Source organism: Camarhynchus parvulus, unplaced genomic scaffold (assembly GCF_901933205.1).
Source record: "Camarhynchus parvulus unplaced genomic scaffold, STF_HiC, whole genome shotgun sequence".
Taxonomy (NCBI): Eukaryota; Metazoa; Chordata; class Aves; order Passeriformes; family Thraupidae; genus Camarhynchus; species Camarhynchus parvulus.
This window is the reverse complement of record NW_022148314.1, coordinates 74,264-94,886: the sequence shown is the minus strand read 5'-3', so window position 1 is coordinate 94,886 and position 20,623 is coordinate 74,264. Positions and strand designations below refer to the sequence as shown.

The 20,623-nt window shown below is 62.8% G+C and overlaps 2 protein-coding genes across 2 annotated transcripts; both read right to left on the bottom strand.

Annotated features, from left to right (window-relative positions):
* Positions 1-999: 999 nt before the first annotated feature.
* LOC115916512 (THAP domain-containing protein 7-like) lies at positions 1,000-8,194 on the bottom strand. The gene is given in 6 exon segments (XM_030970245.1): positions 1,000-1,471; positions 1,473-1,635; positions 2,408-2,548; positions 4,231-4,386; positions 7,734-7,813; positions 8,134-8,194. Coding segments are annotated over 5 exon segments (915 nt in total). The 5' UTR covers positions 8,134-8,194; the 3' UTR covers positions 1,000-1,096.
* A 750-nt stretch (positions 8,195-8,944) lies between these two features.
* LOC115916519 (myosin heavy chain, embryonic smooth muscle isoform-like) lies at positions 8,945-19,620 on the bottom strand. The gene is made up of 11 exons (XM_030970254.1): positions 19,582-19,620; positions 17,999-18,049; positions 17,624-17,785; positions 17,256-17,384; positions 16,670-16,758; positions 13,508-13,607; positions 12,344-12,450; positions 11,972-12,235; positions 11,188-11,296; positions 10,473-10,645; positions 8,945-9,104 (listed from the first exon to the last, which is right to left on the bottom strand). The coding sequence occupies exons 1-11, from the start codon at positions 19,618-19,620 to the stop codon at positions 8,945-8,947; spliced, it is 1,383 nt and encodes a 460-aa protein (XP_030826114.1).
* Between the last annotated feature and the right edge of the window lie 1,003 nt (positions 19,621-20,623).

Sequence of the window (20,623 nt, the reverse complement as noted above, 5' to 3'; positions counted from 1 at the left end):
GGGGTTGGTGGAAATTAAACCCTGAGTTCCCATTTTTGAGTCTTCTTTGGGGTTGTAGAGGTTCCTCAGGGGGCTCCTCCGGTGTTCCCAGGGCGCTGATGGCCCCGGGGTAATTAGCAAAGACTAATTAGGGGTTAATTAAACACTTTGGGCAGGTCTGGAGCAACTTAGAGTTGGTGGAAATTAAACCCTGAATTCCCATTTTTGGCTGCCAAAGGATTTGGGTTTTTTTGGGATTGTAGTGACTCCACGGTGGCCCCAGGGCGCTGATGGCCCCAGGGTAATTAGCAAAGGTTAATTAGTGGCTAATCAGGCACTTTGAGGAGGTTTGGAGCACCTTGGACTCAGGTTTCCCCACCCCAACACTGGAAATTCAACCCTGAATTGCCATTTTTGGTTCTTTTTTGGGATTGTAGCGGCTCCGCGGCAGCCGCAGGGCGCTGATGGCCCCGGGGTAATTAGCAAAGGTTAATTAGTGATTTAATCCCTTCCCTCTGGAGCTCCCCCAGCCGCACCCTCCGGGTAAAATCCTTTCTTTCCAAACCTCCGTGCTGCCTCTGAGCCTCGGAGCTCCTCCAACTCCTCAGCGCCCTCCTCCTCCTCCATCTCCGAGTACCTCCAGGCGCTCCTTGGAGCTCCTCCGCTCTTTGTGGAGCTCCACGGGCTCCTTGGAGCTCCTCCGCGACTCGGGGCCGGCTCTCCCCTCTCTCTGCTCCTTGGAGCTCCTCCGCTTTCCCCGCCCTCTGGAACTCCACGGGCTCCTTGGAGCTCCTCCGCGGCTCGGGGTCCTGTCTCCCCTCCCTGTGGAGCTCCAGCAGCCGCAGCTCCGCAGCTCGGAGCCCGCTCTCTCCTCCCCCTGGAGCTCCACCAGCCGCACCCTCTGGGTAAAATCCTTTATTTACAAATCGCCAACTGCTCACCGCCCTCCTCCTCCTCCATCTCCCAGCACCTCCAGGCGCTCCTTGGAGCTCCTCCGCTGCTCGGGCTCGCTCTCCCCTCCCTCTGGAGCTGCAGCTCCGGGCGCTCCTTGGAGCTCCTCCGCTCTCCCCTCCCCCTGGAGCTCCACCAGCCGCACCCTCAGAGTAAAATCCTTTATTTACAAACCTCCTCCTCCTCCATCCCCGATCACCTCCAGGCGCTCCTTGGAGCTCCTCCGCGGCTCGGGGCCGGCCCTGCGCTCCCTCTGCAGCTCCGCCAGGCGCAGCCTCAGCCGGTGCTCGCGGCGTTTCCCGGCCTGGAGCTGCCTCTGGGCTTTGTCCAGCGCGTCCAGCGCGGCCTCGTCGCGGCGCTTCCAGAGCAGGGCGCTGCCCACCTGGTAGCTGTGCTCGCTCTGGATGTACGAGCCGGCGCGGGGCGGCAGCCGCAGCATGAACAGCGACGGGGACGGGGGTGCGGCGGCGCGCCGGGGTCCCGCGGGGGTCGGGGCGCCCCTGGCAGGGGCCGGCGTGGTGGCGGCCGCTCCGTCGCCCGTGGGCCACCAGGAGGGTCTCTGGGATGGAGCCCGAGGGGCCGGGCAGCGCCGGGACCCCGCCGTGGTCGCCGGCCGGGGGCGGGCCGGGGTCTTTGGAGTCCCGCGGGAAGCAGGAGACGTCCGAGGGGACCGGGGGGGGCGGCGGGGCTGGGGGGGGGTCCCGTCTGTGGGGAGAGGGGAGAGGGGTCAGCTCGGAGAGAGACCCCCCTATATAGCCCCGGAGAGACCCCAAATAACCCCGGAAAGATCCTCAAAATAGCCCCGGAGAGACCCCCAAAATAGCATCGGAGCGACCCCCAAATACCACTAGAGAGACCCCTAAAATCGCCCCAGACACACCTGAAAATATCCCTGGAGAGACCCCAAAATACCTCCAGAGAGACCCCAAAATATCCCTGGAGAGACCCCAAAAATCCATCAGAGAGACTCTCAAAATACCCCTGAAGATACTCCCAAAATACACCTGGAGAGACCCCAAAATACCCCGGAGAGACCCCCCAAATACCACTAGAGAGACCCCCAAAATCGCCCCAGACACACCTGAAAATATCCCTGGAGAGACCCCAAAATAGCATCAGAGAGACCCCAAAATAGCACCAGAGAGACCCCCAAAATACCCCTGGAGAGACCCCAGAAAACCATCGGAGAAACCCCCAGAATATCCATGGAAAGACCCCAAAAAACCATCGGAGAAACCCCCAAAAAAACACTGGAGAGACCCCGAAACATCCCTGGAGAGACCCCCAAATACCCGCGGAGCATCCCGAGGGTCCCAGCGTGGGAGGGGTCGGGGGGAATTGGGGGGGGTCCCGAGGGGGGTCCATGGGAAATGGGGGGCGGGGGTCCCGCAGGGCCCGGCTGTAGTGGGATGAACTGGAGAGCCCCGAGCCCCCCCAAATCCCCCCCAAATCCCCCCAAAGCCCCCTCCCCACTCACCTCCACCTGCGGGCGCCCCGCGGGGGTCTCGGGGGTTCGCGCTCCGGGGGGGGCTTGGGGGACTTGGGGGGCCGGGGGGGCCGCGAGGGGCCGGGGGCGAACACGGTGGGCACGGCGCCCTCCTTCAGGCGGTGATAGCCACTGGAAAACGGGGGGAAAACGGGGTCAGCGGCACCCCAAAAACGGGGGAGACCCTAAAATACCGGGGGGGACCCTAAAATACCTGGGGGGGTCAGGGGCACCCCAAAACCGGGGGACAGACCCCAAAATTGGGGGGTCAGGGGCACCCCAAAAACCTGGGCAGGGGGTCAGAGGATCCCCAAACACGGGGGGGAGACCAACAGCTGGGGGAGACCCCAAAAACCTGAGGGGAGACCCCAAAAACCTGAGGGGAGACCAAGAAATACCTGGGGGGAGTCCTGGAATACCTGGGGGGACCCCAAAACCTTTCAAGGAGACCTTGAAGTACCTGGGGGGGACCTGAAATACCTGAGGGGACCCCAACACCTCGGGAGGGTCCTGGAATACCTGAGGGGACCCCAACACCTGGGGGGATCCAACACCTGGGAAGAGAACGTGAAATACCTGCGGGTTTCCCTCACCTGCAGCCCCCCAAACTCACCTGCAGCCCCCAGGGCTCACCTGTATGCCAGGCTCACCTGTACACACCTGTTCACACACCTGTACACACCTGTACACACACCTGAGCACACCTGTACACACCTGCACTCACACCTGAGCTCACCTGTACACACCTGTACTCACACCGGCACACACCTGTACACACCTGCACTCACACCTGAGCTCACCTGTACACACCTGCACTCACACCTGAGCACACCTGTACACACCTGCACTCACACCTGAGCGCACCTGTACACACCTGTACTCACACCTGAGCTCACCTGTACACACCTGCACTCACACCTGAGTGCACCTGTACACACCTGTACTCACACCTGAGCTCACCTGTACACACCTGCACTCACACCTGAGCGCACCTGTACACACCTGCACTCACACCTGAGCTCACCTGTACACACCTGCACTCACACCTGAGCACACCTGTACACACCTGTACTCACACCTGTACACACCTGAGCACACCTGTACACACACCTGAGCTCACCTGTACCCACCTGTACTCACCTGTACAGACCTGTACACACCTGTACTCACACCTGTACTCACACCTGAGCTCACCTGTACCCCACCAGCTCAAAGCAGGACTTTTTGAAGTGCTGCGAGCAGAAGTAGATGTATTTGGAGCTCACCTGCACACACCTGTACACACCTGAGCTCACCTGCACATACCTGAGCACACCTTAGCACACCTGTACACACCTGCACTCACACCTGTACACACCTGTAGCCGACCAGCTCGAAGCAGGACTGCTCGAAGTGCTGCGAGCAGAAGTAGATGTATTTGGAGCTCACCTGCACACACCTGTACACACCTGTACACACTTGAGCACACCTGTACACACCTGTACACACACCTGCACTCACACCTGTACACACCTGTACGCACACCTGAGCTCACCTGTACTCACACCTGTACACACCTGCACACACCTGTACACACCTGTACACGCCTGCACGCACACTTGAGCTCACCTGTGATCACCTGCACACACCTGTACACACCTGCACACTCCTGAGCACACCTTAGCACACCTGCACTCACACCTGTGCACACCTTAGCACACCTGCACTCACACCTGAGCACACCTGCACACACCTGAGCACACCTGTACACTCCTGAGCACACCTGCGCACACCTGTGCACACCTTAGCACACCTGCACTCACACCTGAGCTCACCTGTACCCCACGAGCTCGAAGCAGGACTGCTCGAAGTGCTGCGAGCAGAAGTAGATGTATTTGGAGCTGGGGTCCCAGCGCCCCCCCCCGGCCGGGTCCCGCCGCCGGCTGTTCTCCAACCACTGCGCGCGGCGCGGGTCGTCACGGCGCGGCAGCCTGGGGACAGTGACAGGGACAGTGACAGGGACATTAACGGGGACATTGGGGACATTGGGGATGTTGTACAGGGACAATGGGGACTGCGCCCGCCGGCTGTTCTCCAACCACTGCGCACGGCGCGGGTCGTCACGGCGCGGCAGCCTGGGGACAGTGACAGGGACAGTGACAGGGACATTAACGGGGACATTGGGGACATTGGGGATGTTGTACAGGGACACTGGGGATCCGCCCGGCTGTTCTCCAACCACTGCGCAGGTGGACGTCACGGGGGCAGCCTGGGGACAGTGACAGGGACAGTGACAGGGACATTAACGGGGACATTAACGGGGACATTGGGGACGTTGTATAGGGACCATTGGGGACAGCAATGGGGACAGGGACAGTGTACAGGGACAATGGGGACTGCGCCCACCGGCTGTGCTCCAACCACTGCGCGCGCAGCGCGCGGGGACGACGAAAAAAAAAAAAAACGCCGCAGCCTGGGGACAGTGGGGACATTAACGGGGACATTAACAGGGACATTGGGATATTGGGGACACTGGGGACATTGGGGACACTGTATAGGAACAGGGACATTGGGGACATTGCATGGGGACATCAGCCACTGCGTGTGGCTCGGGTCGGCACGGCGCGGCAGCCTGGGGACAACAGTGGGGACATTAAATGGGGACATCAATGGGGACATTGGGGACATTGGGGACATTAATGGGGACATTGGGATACTGGGGACATTGGAAACTTTGGGGACATCGTATAGGAACAGGGACAGGGACATTGCATGGGGACATTGGGGACTGCACCTGGCTCGGGTTGTCACAGCAGGGCAGCCTGGGGACAATGGAGACATTGGGGACATTAACGGGGACATTGGGGACGTTGTATAGGGACCATTGGGGACAGCAATGGGGACAGGGACATTGTACAGGGACATTGGGGACTGCGCCTGCCGGCTGTGCTCCAACCACTGCGCACAACGTGGGTCGTCACCGCGCGGCAGCCTGGGGACAGTGGGGACATTAACAGGGACATTGGGGACATTGGGACACTGGGGACACTGGGGACATTGTATAGGAACAGGGACACTGGGGACATTGCATGGGGACATCAGCCACTGTGCACTGCGTGGGTCATCGCGGTGTGGCAGTCTGGGGACAGTGACAGGGACATTAATGGGGACATTGGGACATTGAGGACACTAAGGGGACATCAGGGACATTGGGGACACCAACAGGGACATCGGGGACTGCGCCTGTTGGGGGTAATCCAGCTGTGGCAGCCTGAGGACAATGGGGACATCAACAGGGACACATGGGACACCAATGGGGACATTAGGGACACTGAGGGGACACTGGGGACATGAATGGGGACACCAGGACAGCAACGGGGACATGGGGACATTGGGACACTGAAAGGATATTGGGGACATGGGACATTGTATGGGGACAGGGACATCGGGGACTGCGCCCGGTAGGGGTTGTCACGACGAGACAGCCTGGGAACACCAGTGGGGACACTGGGGACATTGACGGGGACATTGCATGGGGACATTGTATGGGGACACTGGGGACTGCACCCAACAGGGGTCCTCATGCCGTGGCAGCCTGGGGACACTGGGGACACTGGGGACATTGAGGGGACATTGGGAACATTAACAGGGACATTGCATGGGGACAGGGACATTGTACAGGGACATTGGGGACACTGAGGGGACATTGTGTGAGAACATTGTACAGGGACATTGGGGACTGCACATGGCAGGGGCCATCACGGCGAGGTAGCCTGGGGACACCAGTGGGGACACTGGGGACACTGGGATACTGAAAGGACATTGGGGACACTGGGACATGGGGACATTGGGGAAACTGAGGGGACATTGTACGAGGACATTGGGGACTGCGCATGGCAGGGGTCGTCATGGCAAGGCAGCCTGGGGACAACAGCGGGGACATTGGGGACATTGTATAGGGACAGGGACATTATATGGGGACATTGTACAGGGACACTGTATGGGGACATTGGGGACCGCACCCGCCGGGGGTCGTCACAGCGAGGCAGCCTGGGGACACTGGGGACATTAATGGGGACATCAGGGGGGACATCGGGACACTGAGAGGATATTGGGACACTGAGGGGACATTGGGGACATTGTGTAAGAACAGGGACATTGTGCAGGGACATTGGGGACTGCGCCCCACGGGGGTCGTCACCATGAGGCAGCCTGGGGACACTGGGGACACTGGGACAGCAACAGGGACATTGGGGCATTGGGGACACTGAGGGGACACTGGAGACATTGCATGGGGACAAGAATGGGGACATCAATGGGGACATTAACGGGGACACTGGGGACATTGTGTAGGAACAGGGACATTATATGGGGACATTGTATGGGGACAGCAATGGGGACATTGGGGGCGCTGGGGACATTGGGGACACTGAGGGGGACATTGGGAAGTGGGGTTGGCACATGGGGACTTTGGGGACCAGGGTGTGGGTGGGGACATGGGGAGTGGGGGACATTGGCACATTGTATGGGGACAGGGACACAGGGACATGTGGGACAATGGGGACATTGGGGCACACGTGGCGTGAGGGGACACAAGAGGGCGGGGACATGGGGGGACACGGCATGGGGGACACAGGTGACACAGGTGGCAGAGATGATGGGTGACAGGTCACAAAGGCGACACAAATGACACAGGTGACACACAGGTGACAGAGGTGACACAGGTGATGGGTGACAGGTCACAAAGGTGCCACAGGTGCCACGCAGGTGACACACAGGTGACAGAGGGTGACACACAGGTGGCACAGAGGTGACAGAGGTCACACACAGGTCACACACAGGTGGCACACAGGTGAGCTGCGAGGACAGAACCTTCTCCCCCCCGCGCACCTGGGAATGGAACGGTCCGGTCGGGCCATTACAGGGGGACAGGGCTGAACCATCCCTCAAACGGGGGGGGGACAGACACACCTGGGACAGCCCATTGCTCAAATGGGGGGCGGCGGTGACACCTGTGACAGCCATTGCTAAGGGCAGGTGACACCTGGGACAGCCCATTGCAGGTGGGGGGGGAGTGACACCTGGGACAGCCCATTGCAGGTGGGGGGGAGGACACCTGGGACAGCCCATTGCAGGTGGGGGGGGAGTGACACCTGGGACAGCCCATTCCTGGGGAGGAGGGCGGGTGACGCCTGGGACAGCCGGTGCTGATGGGAGGTGACACCGGTGACAGGAGGGGGACACGGAGGTGACACCGGTGACAGGGAGGGGGGTGTCACGGTTGCAGGGGAGGCTCAGGGCTGCGCGGGTGTCCCTCCCTGCCCCGGGGCTCCCTCACCGGTGGAAGGAGATGCCTCTGCCGCGCGTGTCGCGGGTGTCGCGGGTGCAGCAGCCGGCGGCGGAGCAGTGCCGGGGCATCTGCGGGTACAGCGGTGTCACCGGGCTCCCCAAAACCCCTGGGCACCCCAAAACCCCTCGGTGTCACCCCCAAACCCCTCGGTGTCACCCCAAACCCCTCGGTGTCACCCCCGCTCATCCCCCCTCAGCGCGGCCCTGCCCCCCCCACGCCCTCACGCAGGGCCTGCCCCGCTCCTCCCCCTCAACGCGCCTGACATCCCCCCATAACGGCCGGACCCGCCTCCCCACACCCCCTCCCGTCCCGTTCGGCCGGTTTTTCCCGCTTTTTGCCCGTTTTTGCCCATTTTTGCCCCGTTTTTTCCCCCCGTTCCCGGCCCCACCTCGGCGCTCCCATCCCGCCGCCGCCGCGGCCTCCCGGAAATCTCGCGAGAACTTGAGGCGGCCGCGAGAACACCGCCCGCTGAGGCCTCCGCCCTTCGTTTGCATACTGCACTGTGATTGGTCGGATGAGCCGCGCCCCTGCTTTATTATGTATGCAAGCCACGCCCCTCTCCGCGGGCGAGCTGCGCCCCTTCCCGACGGATTTTGGGGGTCATTTTGGGTTTTTTGGGGTTTTTGGGAGGGTTTTGGGGATTTCAACCCCCAAAATGGGATTAAAAGGGTCTTTCCCACCCCCTCGAACAGATTGCGGAGGATTTGGAGAAATCGTGGGGGTTTATTGGGGGGTTTCAGCCCCCACAATCAGGGTAAAGACACTTTTGGGGTGTCCCCCGAATTTTGGGGTCTCTTGGGGGTTTTTGGGGATATTGCCCCCCAAAATGGGGTTAAAAGGGTGTTTCCCACCTCCCCGAACAGATTGCGGAGGGTTTGGAGAAATCGTGGGGTTTACTGGGGGGTTTGCCCCCCAATCAGAATAAAGACACTTTTGGGCTGTCCCAGCAGATTTTGGGGGATTTCACCCCAAAAATTGGCGCAGAGTCGCTTTTGGGGTCCCTCCCCCCGTTTGGGGGTCTCTGAGCCTCTCCACACCCCAGAATATTTCACCCCCCCGCCCCCATAACTCAGCACGGACCCCCAAAAAGGGCCCGGGGGTGGCCCCAAACCCCCCCAGACCCCAAATCCCTTTTTGGGGCGCTCCCCCGGGTTTGGGGTCAGGGTCGGGGTTTTGGGGCTGTTTTGGGGTCGGGGGGCTCAGGGGGTGTCCCCGGCGCTGGGGGCGGGGCCTGGGGGGGCGTGGCCGCTGTCGCTGTCGCTGTCGCCGCTGTCGCTGTCGCCGCTGTCGCTGTCGCTGTCGCTGTCGCTGTCGCGCAGCATCCGCCGCACCGTGCGGGACAGGTTCATGGGGTCACACCTGGGGGGACGGCGTGAGACCCCATAGGGACCCCACAGACCCCAGAGGGAGCCCCAATATCCCATAAACCCCACAGAAACCCCATAGGGACCCGACAGACCCCAGAGGGAGCCCCAATATCCCATAAACCCCACAGAAACCCCATAGGGACCCCACAGACCCCAGAGGGAGCCCCAATATCCCATAAACCCCACAGAAACCCATAGGGACCCCACAGACCCCAGAGGGTGCCCCAATATCCCATAAACCCCATAGGGACCCCAACACCCCACAGAGACCCCACAGACCCCATAGGGACCCCATTGACACCACAGGGACCCCATTGACACCACAGGGACCATAGTGGTTCTATGGGGTCTCCATAGGGCCCATGGGGTCTCCGTAGGGCCCATAGGGTCCATGGGGTCTGTAGGGTTTCTCCAGCCCCGTGGGGTCTCTGTGGGGTCTCTATGGGGTCCATGGGGTCTCTATGGGGTCCATGGGGTCTGTGGGGTCTCTCCAGCCCCGCGGGGTCTCTGTGGGGTCCATGGGGTCTCTATGGGGTCTCTATGGGGTCTCTATGGGGTCTCTATGGGGTCTCTATGGGGTCTCTGTGGGGTCCATGGGGTCTCTATGGGATCTCTATGGGGTCCATGGGGTCTCTATGGGGTCTCTATGGGGTCCATGGGGTCTGTGGGGTCTCTGGGGTCCCACGGGGTCTCTGTGGGGTCCATGGGGTCTCTATGGGGTCTCTATGGGGTCTCTATGGGGTCTCTATGGGGTCCATGGGGTCTCTATGGGGTCTCTATGGGGTCTCTATGGGGTCTCTATGGGGTCTCTGTGGGGTCCATGGGGTCTCTATGGGGTCTCTATGGGGTCTCTATGGGGTCCCCCATGGGGTCCTGTAGGGTCTCTGTGGGGCCCATGGGGTCTCTATGGGGTCCCATGGGGTCTCTATGGGGTCTCTGTGGGGTCTCTATGGGGTCCATGGGGTCCATGGGGTCTCTATGGGGTCTCTATGGGGTCCATGGGGTCTGTGGGGTTCTCTAGCGGTCCTGGGGGTCTCTGTGGGGTCCATGGGGTCTCTATGGGGTCTCTATGGGGTCTCTGTGGGGTCCATGGGGTCCATGGGGTCTCTATGGGGTCTCTATGGGGTCTCTATGGGGTCTCTATGGGGTCTCTGTGGGGTCTCTATGGGGTCCATGGGGTCTCTATGGGGTCTCTATGGGGTCTCTATGGGGTCCATGGGGTCTCTATGGGGTCTATGGGGTCTCTGTGGGGTCCATGGGGTCTCTGTGGGGTCTCTATGGGGTCTCTATGGGGTCTCTGTGGGGTCTCTATGGGGTCCATGGGGTCTCTATGGGGTCTCTGTGGGGTCCCTGCGCCCACCTGAGCCGGGCCCTGAGCCGGGCCCTGAGCTGGGCCGTGGCCGCGGCGCCGTCCCCGACGTCCTCGAGCTCCCGGCGCAGGAGGCGGCCCCGGGCCAGGAGCCGGGCGGTGCCCGCGGCCACCAGGGCCACGCGCTGGGCCAGCAGGCGGGCAGCGGCCTCGGTGACACGGGCCTGGGGACATCAATGGGGACATTAATGGGGACATTGGGGACATTGGGGCCGGGGACATTGGGGACATTGGGGCGGGGGCCACGCTGGGCGGCAGCGGCCTCGGTGACACGGGCCTGGGGACATCAATGGGGACATTAATGGGGACACTGGGGACATTGGGATGTGGAGACACAGGGAGGACACGTGGGGACACAGAGGCTGTGGGGGACAGCAGGTGACAGCGGGTGACAGAATGTGACAGAGGTGACAGGAGGTGACAGGACATGACAGCAGGTGGCAGCAGGTGACACTAAGTGACAGCAAGTGACAGCTTGTGACAGAATGTGACAGAGGTGACAGGAGGTGACAGGACATGACAGCAGGTGGCAGCAGGGGACAGAGGTGACAGTAAGTGACAATAGGTGACAATAAGTGGCAGAGGTGACACACAGGTGACACAGGTGACACAGGTGACACAGGGGTGACACACAGGTGACACACAGGTGACACAGGTCACACTCAGGTGACACAGGTGACACTCAGGTGACACCGGTGACACTCACCTGCTCTCGGTACCTCTCCCCCCGCAGCCGCTGCTCCTCGGCCTCGGCCGCCAACAGCCGCAGGCGGCGCCCGGTGACACGGGCACAGCGGGACAGCGCCACCCGCGCCCTGAGGGGACAGCACGGTCACCCTGTGTCACCTGTGTCACCCTGTGTCACCCGTGTCACCCGTGTCACCTGTGTGTCACCTGTGTCACTTGTGCCCCCCGTCCCCCCCTGTCCCCCCCATGTCCCCCTGCCCCCCATATCGCCCCTGTCCCCACCTGTCCCCCCCGTGTCCCCCCGTCCCTCTGTCCCCTCCCGTCCCGCCCAGTGTCCCTTGTCACCCCGTGTCGCCCTGTCCTCCCTGTCCCCCTGTCCCCGTGTCCCTCTGTCCCCCCATATTCCCCCTGCCCCCCCGGTGTCCCCGGTGTCCCCCATGTCCCCGTGTCCCCCTTGCCCCCCCGTCCCCCCCGATCCCCCCTGTCTCACCCTACCCCCCCCGTCCCCTGTCCCCTCCTGTCCCCCTGACCCCCGGTGTCCCCCATGCCCCCCTGTCCCCCCGTCCCCCTGTCCCCCTAGTGTCCCCCTGTCCCTCCTGTCCCCGCGGTGTCCCCGGTGCCCCCCATGTCCCCCTGTCCCTCCATGCCCCCGCGTCCCCCTTTCCCCCCGGTGTGTCCCAGGTGTCTCCCATATCCCGCCCCGTCACCCTATCTCCCCACGTGTCCCCCCGTGTCCCCCCTGTCCCCGCGCTGTCCCCGTGCTGTCCCCGCGCTGTCCCCGTGCTGTCCCCGCTGTCGCTGACCCCGCCTCTCTCCGCAGCAGCTCCTGCAGGTGCGCGCAGCGGGCGCGCAGGGCGGCCTCGGGACCCCCGGGACTCCCGGGACCACCGGGACCACCGGGGCCACCGAGGCCACCGAGGCCACCGGGGCCACCAGGGCCATCAGGGCCACCAGGCCCATCAGGGCCATCATCAGGGCCATCAGGGCCATCGGGGGCACCGAGGGTCCCAATGGTCCCGATGGTCCCGGGGGTCTTGATGAACACGAGGTTCCCGATGGTCCCGGAGCTGCCGGGGGTCTCGGTGGTCCCGGGGGTCTCCATGGTCCCGATGGTCCCGGTGATCCCGATGGTCCCGATGGTCCCGATGGTCCCGGGGGGGTCCCAGGGCTCCCGCAGCCGCTCCCGGAGCCGCCGCTGCTCCTGCGCCAGCCGGCCCAGCGCCACCTGCGCGTCCTGAGCCCGCGAGCCCGCGGCCAGCACAGCCCGGCGCAGCTCCTCCACCTGGCACAGGTGAGACAGGTGAGTATGGCACCCATGGCACCCACGGCACCTGTGCCCATGGCACCCATGGTACCCACACCTGTGCCCATGGCACCCATGGCACCCATGGTACCCACACCTGTGCCCATGGCACCCATGGCAGCCACACCTGTGCCCATGGCACCCATGGCACCCATGGCACCCACACCTGTGCCCATGGCACCCATGGCACCCACGGCACCTGTGCCCATGGCACCCATGGTACCCACACCTGTGCCCATGGCACCCATGGCAGCCACACCTGTGCCCATGGCACCCATGGCACCCATGGCACCCACACCTGTGCCCATGGCACCCATGGCAGCCACACCTATGCCCATGGCACCCATGGTACCCACACCTGTGCCCATGGCACCCATGGCACCCACACCTATGCCCATGGCACCCATGGCACCCACACCTGTGCCCATGGCACCCATGGCAGCCACACCTGTGCCCATGGCACACGGGGCCCCGCAGAGGCCCACACCTATGCCCATGGCACCCATGGTACCCACACCTGTGCCCATGGCACCCATGGCAGCCACACCTGTGCCCATGGCACCCATGGCACCCACACCTATGCCCATGGCACCCATGGTACCCACACCTGTGCCCATGGCACCCATGGCACCCACACATGTCTGCCCAGGTGTCCCCAGGTGTCACCAGGTGTCCGCAGCTGTCCCCACCTGTCCCAGCCGCTCTCACAGGTCCCGGTTGTGTTCCCTCAGGTCCCCCCAGGTTGTCCCCATGTCCCCCAGGTGTCCCAGGTGTGTCCCAGGTGTGTCCCAGGTGTGTCCCAGGTGTGTCCCCACCTGTGCCAGCCGCTGCCGCAGCCGCTCCCATAGGTGTACCCCCATGTCCCCCAGGTGTCCCCATGTCCCCCAGGTGTCCCCACCTGTCCCAACTGCTGTCGCAGCTGCTCCCATAGGTGTACCCCCATGTCCCCCATGTCCCCCATGTCCCCCAGGTGTGTCCCAGGTGTGTCCCAGGTGTGTCCCAGGTGTTCCCAGGTGTGTCCCAGGTGTGTCCCCACCTGTCCCAGCCGCTGCCGCAGCCGCTCCCGCAGGTCCCGGTTGTGCTCCCGCAGCTCCTCCAGCGCCGCCTGCAGCGCCGCGGGGTCACCGCAGGGGGCGCTGCGGGGACACAGGGGGGACATCGGGGGATATAGGGGACATAGGGGATATAGGGGGGATATAGGGGACACAGGGGGGACATTGGGGGACATTGGGGGACATTGGGGGGATATAGAGGGGACATATTGGGGACATATGGGGACACAGGGGGACATAGAAGGACATAGGGGAACATTGGGGACACAGGGGCATGTGGGGACATGGGGACAGATAGGGGACATAGGGGGGATATAGAGGATATAGGGGACACAGGGGGGACATACAGGGGACATTGGGGGACATATGGGGACACAGGGGGGACATAGAAGGTATAGGGGACATACAGGGGCATACAGGGGCATGTGGGGACATGGGGACAGATAGGGGACATAGGGGGGACGTGGAGGACATAGGGGGACATATGGGGACATATATGGGGGATATGGGGGACAGGGGGACATGGGGACATGCAGGGGATATTTGGGGACATAGGGATATAGGGGACATAGAGGGGACATATGGGGCTGTAGAGGACATGGGGGCCATAGGGGACACATGGGGACAAGAGGACATAGAGTGGACATACAGGGACATACAGGGGACATACAGGGACATATGGGGACATTTATGGGGGTTATGGGGACATACAGGGGACATTGGGGGGATATATGGGGGACATATGGGGACATATATGGGGGATGTGGGGGACATATGGGGGGCGTGTATGGGAACATATGGGACACATATGGGAGACATACAGGGGACACAAGGGGACATGCAGGGACATATGGGGACATATGGGGGACATATGGGGACTATCAGGGACATGGGGACACAAGGGGACATATGGGAGACATACAGGGGACACAGGGGACTGTAGGGGACACCTGGGGACATAGAGGCCTATGGGGACATATGGGGACATATGGGGACATGGGGACATAGAGGGGCCTATAGGGGACACATGGGGACATAGAGGGGCTATAGGGGACATGGGGACATAGAGGGGCTGTAGGGACATGGGGACATAGAGGGGCCTATAGGGGACACCTGGGGACATAGAGGGCCTATAGGGGACATGGGGACATAGAGGGGCTGTAGGGGACACATGGGGACATAGAGGGGCCTATAGGGGACATGGGGACATAGAGGGCCTATAGGGGACACATGGGGACATAGAGGGGCCTATAATAGGGGACATAGGGACATAGGGGGGGCTGTAGGGGACACATGGGGACGTATAGGGACATAGAGGGGCCTATAGGGGACTATAGAGCTAGGACATAGAGGGCCTATAGGGGACATGGGGCTATAGGCACCTATAGGGGCCTAGGCACCTATAGAGGCTATAGGGACATATAGGGGCTATAGGGACCTATAGGGGGACATACAGCTAGGGCCTATAGGGGACACCATACGGGGCTATAGGCGCCTATAGAGGCGACAACATGGGGGCTATAGGGGCCTGTAGGGACACATGGGGACATATAGGGCTATAGGGACGGATCTATAGGGGATAGGCTCCTTATAGGCACCTATAGAGGCTATAGGGACCTATAGGGGCTATAGGGCGTGGATATAGGGGCTATAGGCACCTATAGGGGCTATAGGCACCTATAGAGGCTATAGGGACCTATAGGGGCTATAGGAACCTATAGGGGCTATAGGGACATACAGGAGCTATAGGGACCTATAGGGGCTATAGGGACATACGGAGGCTATAGGGACCTATAGGGGCTATAGGGGGGATACGGGGGGCTATAGGCACCTATAGGGGCTATAGGGACATATAGGGGCTATAGGGACCTATAGGGGCTATAGGGACATACACCTATAGGGGGCTATAGGGACCTATAGGGGCTATAGGGACATACAGGGGCTATAGGGACACCTGGAGGCCATGGGGACATGGCGGGACATGGCGGGACATATAAGGGACATGGGGACATACAGGGGCTATAGGGGACACATAGGGACATACGGGGACCTATAGGGGCTGTAGGGACATGTGGGGCCTATAGGGAAACATGGGGGCTGTAGGGGACATATGGGGGCTATAGGGACATAGAGGGTCTATAGGGACACATGGGGGCTCTATAGAGACCTATAGGGACATGTAGGGCCAATGGGGACACATGGGGGCTATAGGGGACAGGTGAGGGCTATAGGGACATAGGGGGTCTATAGGGGTCCTATAGGGTCTACAGGGACACATGGGGGCAATAGGGACTTATGGGGAACATAGGGGATCTATGGGGCCTATAGGGACACGTGGGGGCTATGGGGGCACATGGAAGCTCTAGGGGGCCTATAGGGGCTATATGGGGCCTATAGGGGATATAGGGGGCCTATAGGGGATATAGGGTCCTATAGGGGATATAGGAGGCCTATAGGGGATATAGGGGCCTATAGGGGATATGGGGGTCCTATAGGGGATATAGGGACCTATTGGGGATATATGGGACCTATAGGGGATATAGGGGGCCTATAGGGGATATGGGGGCCTATAGGGGATATGGGGCCTATAGGGGATATGGGGGCCCTATAGGGGATATAGGGACCTATTGGGGATATATGGGACCTATAGGGGATATAGGGGCCTATAGGGGATATGGGGGGCCTATATAGGGGCCTATAGGGGATATAGGGGACCTATAGGGGATATAGGGACCTATTGGGGATATATGGGACCTATAGGGGCTATAGGGACCTATAGGGGATATATGGACATATAGGGGATATATGGGACCTATAGGGGATATAGGGCCATATAGGGGATATATGGGACCTATAGGGGCTATAGGGGCCTATAGGGGATATAGGGGCCTATAGGGGATATAGGGACCTATAGGGGATATATGGGACCTATAGGGGATATAGGGGCCTATAGGGGATATGGGGGCCTATAGGGGATATAGGGACCTATAGGGACCTAGGGACGTGTGGGGGCTGTGGGGGTCATACAGGGGCTGTAGGGACCTAGAGGGGCTATGGGGATGTACAGAGGCTATAGGGGATATGTGGGGGCTATAGGGGACACCCTGGGACCCCTGGGCCTGGGAAGGGGGCGTGGCCGAGCTCACCTGGGCGGGGGGGCGTGGCCAACCTCGGCCGCCACCTGGTCGCGCTCCTGCTCTGCCCGGCGCCGGGAACGCTGGGCCGCCTGCACCGCCTGTGGGCGGGGCCAGAATGGACACGCCCAGGGCCACGCCCACAGCCCGAGCCACGCCCACCGGCTGTTTTAGTCCGGCCCATTATTCCATAACCCCACCCCATTGGCCTTTAGCGACGCCCAGAGGGTTCTATAGCCCCGTCCATACATCCTTAGCCCCGCCCACAGGTGCTATAGCCCCGCCCACAGGAGCTACAGCCTCGCCCACTGGTGCTACAGCCGGAGCCACGCCCATCACCAGAGCCACGCCCCCCGGCTGATTTAGTCTCTCCCATGATTCCATAGCCCAGCCCCATTTGCCTTTAGCCACGCCCACATGTTGCTGTAGCCCCGCCCATAGGTCCTTAGCCCAGCCCACAGATTGCCATAACCCCGCCCAGTGGTCCTTAGCCCCGCCCCATGTACAATAGCCCCGCCCATTGGTCCTTAGCCCCACCCCAGCTATAAAAGTCGCGCCCATGGCCCATGGCCCCGCCCCTCGCCTTAGCCCCGCCCACCTGTCGCAGCCGCTCCAGCTCTGCCCCCCGGGCCCGACACTGAGACTCCGCCTCCTGAGCCCGGAGCTCCGCCCCCAGCTTGGCAGCGCGAGCAGCCTCAAGCTCCGCCCACAGCACCTGCCCCGCCTCCTGCAGAGGGGCGGGGTCAGACACAGGCCACGCCCACACACCCGGCCACGCCCGCTGCCCCACCACTCAGTCACAGCCACACAACCCTCAGACCACGCCCCCTCTGCCAAACCACGCCCCCTCTAGCCCAATCATAGCCACACCCACCCTGACCCCGCCCATTCAGGTCCCTCCCCCTTGACCCCACCCGGCCCCGCCTCCCCCACAGGCCACACCCCTCAACCCCAGGCCCCGCCCACCTGCTGCAGGCGCAGCCTCTCCTTGGCCCGGTCCAGGGCCCGGCAGGCTCCGCCCACCCGCGCCTTGGCTCCGCCCACAGCGATCTCCAGCGCCCGCAGGGCCCCGCCCTCCATCAGGCTCCGCCCACGCTCGGCCGCCAGGCTCCGCCCCAGCGCCGCCACCTGATTGGGCAGGGGGTGATTGACAGCAGCAAGCCCCGCTCTTGGATGATTGACAGCTACAAGCTCCGCCCCCACGGTAAGGGACCCCCCCCCCATGCCTGGCCCACTTTGGGTGATTGACAGCCGCAGGCCCCACCCCCTTCTCGGTGAGAGGCGGGGCCAGGTTGTGACTGACAGGCGCTGGCCCCGCCCCTCTCTGCAAGCCCCGCCCACCTGGCTGCTGAGGTCCCGAAGCTCCGCCTCCAGGTCCCGCCGGTGCTGAGCCTGGGGGAGAGGGGGGAATTTGGGGGGTCCCAAAATTCTCAAAAATCCCAAAAATTCAGGGGGGTCCCAAAATCCGGGGGGGTCCCAAAGTCCAGGGGGTCCCAAAATCTGGGGGTCCTAAAACCCACGGGGGTCTCAAAATATGGGGGTCCCCAAATTTGGGAGGGTCCCAAAATCCGAGGGGTTCCAAAACCGGGAGGGTCCCAAAGTGCAGAGGGGCCCAAAATCCAAAATCTGGGGTTCGCAAAACCCAGGGGGGCTTCCCAAAATCTGGGGGGTCCCAAGATCCGGGGGGGGCGTCCTAAAATCTGGGGCTCCCAAAAACCAAGGGGTCCCAAAATGTGGGGAAGGTCCCAAAATATCCAGGGGGACCCAAAAACCGGGGGGTCCCAAAATCCAGGGGGGTCCTAAAATCCGGGGGGTCCCAAAATCTGGGGGTCACAAAATACGGGGGGGTCCCAAAATCAGGGCGGGGGTTCCGAAAATTGGGAAGGGTCCCAAAATCCAGGGGGGTCCTAAAATCGGGGGGTTCCCAAAATCTGGGGGTCACAGAATCTGGGGGTCCCAAAATCTGGGCAAGGTCCCAAAATATCCAGGGGGACCCAAAAACCGGGGGTCCCTAAATCCAGGGGGAGTTCCCAAAATCCAGGGGTGTCCCAAAATCTGGGGGTGTCCCAAAATCCAGAGGGGGGTCCGAAATCCGGGATCCCAAAATCTGGGGGGGTCCCAGGTGTTGGGGGGTCCCAGGTGTTGGGGGTCCCAGAAGTTTGGGCCGGGGTCCCAGCTCTTTGGGGGGGCCCAGAAGCCGGAGGGGCCCCAAAATCTGGGGGTCCCCAGGATCTCCGGGGGTCCCAAAGTCGGGGGGTCCCCATTGCCCGGGGGTCCCCATTGCCCGGGGGTCTCCGGGAACCCGGGGCCCCCTCGGAGCGCTTGGGGGGCACAAACGGGGGGAACAATTTGGGGGGGGGGTCGGGGGGATGGGGGGGATGTGCCCGTTCCCACGGTGGGGGGAGGGTAGCCCGGGACTCCGTGGGAACTGTCGCTGTCCCCTCCCCGCGCCCCGCCCTGTCCCTGCTGTCCCCTCCCTGTCCCTGTCGCTGTCCCCGTTGTGTCGCTGTCCCCGCTCATTGTCGCTGTCCTCGCTCATTGTCGCTGTCCCCGCTGTCCCCGCCCCGTGTCCCAATTCCAGCCGGGGGCCCCCGAGGGGGCTCCGGGGGTCCCGAGCCAAACGGGGTGGGGGCGGGGCCGGGAACCCCCAAATGCCGAGTCCCCTCCCCCCTTCCCCCCTCCCCCACCCCCCAGGACCCCCCCGGGACCACCCCCCGGGGCTTTGGGGGGTCCCCAGCGTCACCTGAGCCCCCCAAACCCCCCCGGGTCCTCCCCTCACATTGGGGTCCCCTCATTCACCTGGGGGTACCCGGGGGTCCCACCTCACCTGGGGGTACCCGGGGGTCCCTCCCCCCTCACCTGGGGGTCCCCTCATTGATCTGGGGGTCCCTCCCCCACCGGGGGTGCCCGGTTCCCCCCCTCACCTGTGCCAGCCGCTGTCCCCCGCTGTCCCCCGTGTCCATCGCGGCTCTGGAGCAGCTGAGACCCCTCCCCAAAATCCGCATCAGCCCCGCCCTGGGACCCCCGACCCCCCCCCCCCCCAAAATCTCCGGGTCCTTTTTGGGGAGGGGGGGCGGGGGGAAGGGTCGGGGGTCCCCGGGTCCCATCCTGGGGGGGTTTGTGCCCCCTGCCCACCCCGGGCAGCTCCGGACCAACCCCCCTACCCAATGTCCCTCACCTGTCGCTGCCGAGTCCCGGCCGTGCGACACCGCGAGTGGCACCGACAGTGACACCGACAGTGGCACCGACAGTGACACCGCGAGTGGCACCGACAGTGACACCGCGAGTGACACCGCGAGTGGCACCGACAGTGGCACCGACAGTGGCACCGATAGTGACACCGCGAGTGGCACCGACAGTGACACCCGAGTGGCACCGACAGTGACACCCGAGTGGCACCGACAGTGGCACCGACAGTGACACCGCGAGCGGCACCGACAGTGGCACCGACAGTGACACCGCGAGTGGCACCGACAGTGGCACCGACAGTGGCACCGATTGACACCGCGGTGGCACCGACAGTGACACCCGGTGGCACCGAAGTGACACCCGAGTGGCACCGACAGTGGCACCGACAGTGACACCGCGAGCGGCACCGACAGTGGCACCGACAGTGACACCCGAGTGGCACCGTGGGTGACACCTCCAGTGCCACCGCGCCCCTCCCCCCGGGCTGTCCCGCCCCTCCCCCCCCGGGCTCCGTTCGGCTCCAGCGGCTCCGGGGCCGCCCCCGCCCGAGGGGACCCCGCGGGTTTGGGACAGCGCGGTGGGGGTGCCACCCTCACCTGAGGGACAGCGGGGGTCTGTGTGCCACCCTCACCTGAGGGACAGCGGGATGGGGGTGCCACCCTCACCTGAGGGACACGGGGATGGGGGTGCCACCCCGCCCCAGGGCATGCAGGTGGCACAGGACACCCCGGAATGTGGGTGGCACCCCTGTCCCCGCCCGGGGGACAGAGCGGAATT

Excerpts from the sequence above, each read along its gene's own strand:
- LOC115916519 (XM_030970254.1), bottom strand. The coding sequence starts at position 19,620 with ATGGACACGGGGGACAGCGGGGGACAGCGGCTGGCACAG. Across the intron at positions 10,646-11,187 it reads GGGAGAGGTACCGAGAGCAG|GCCCGTGTCACCGAGGCCGC; the intron begins GTGAGTGTCACC and ends TGATGTCCCCAG. Across the intron at positions 9,105-10,472 it reads CGGCTCAGGGCCCGGCTCAG|GTGTGACCCCATGAACCTGT; the intron begins GTGGGCGCAGGG and ends CCGTCCCCCCAG.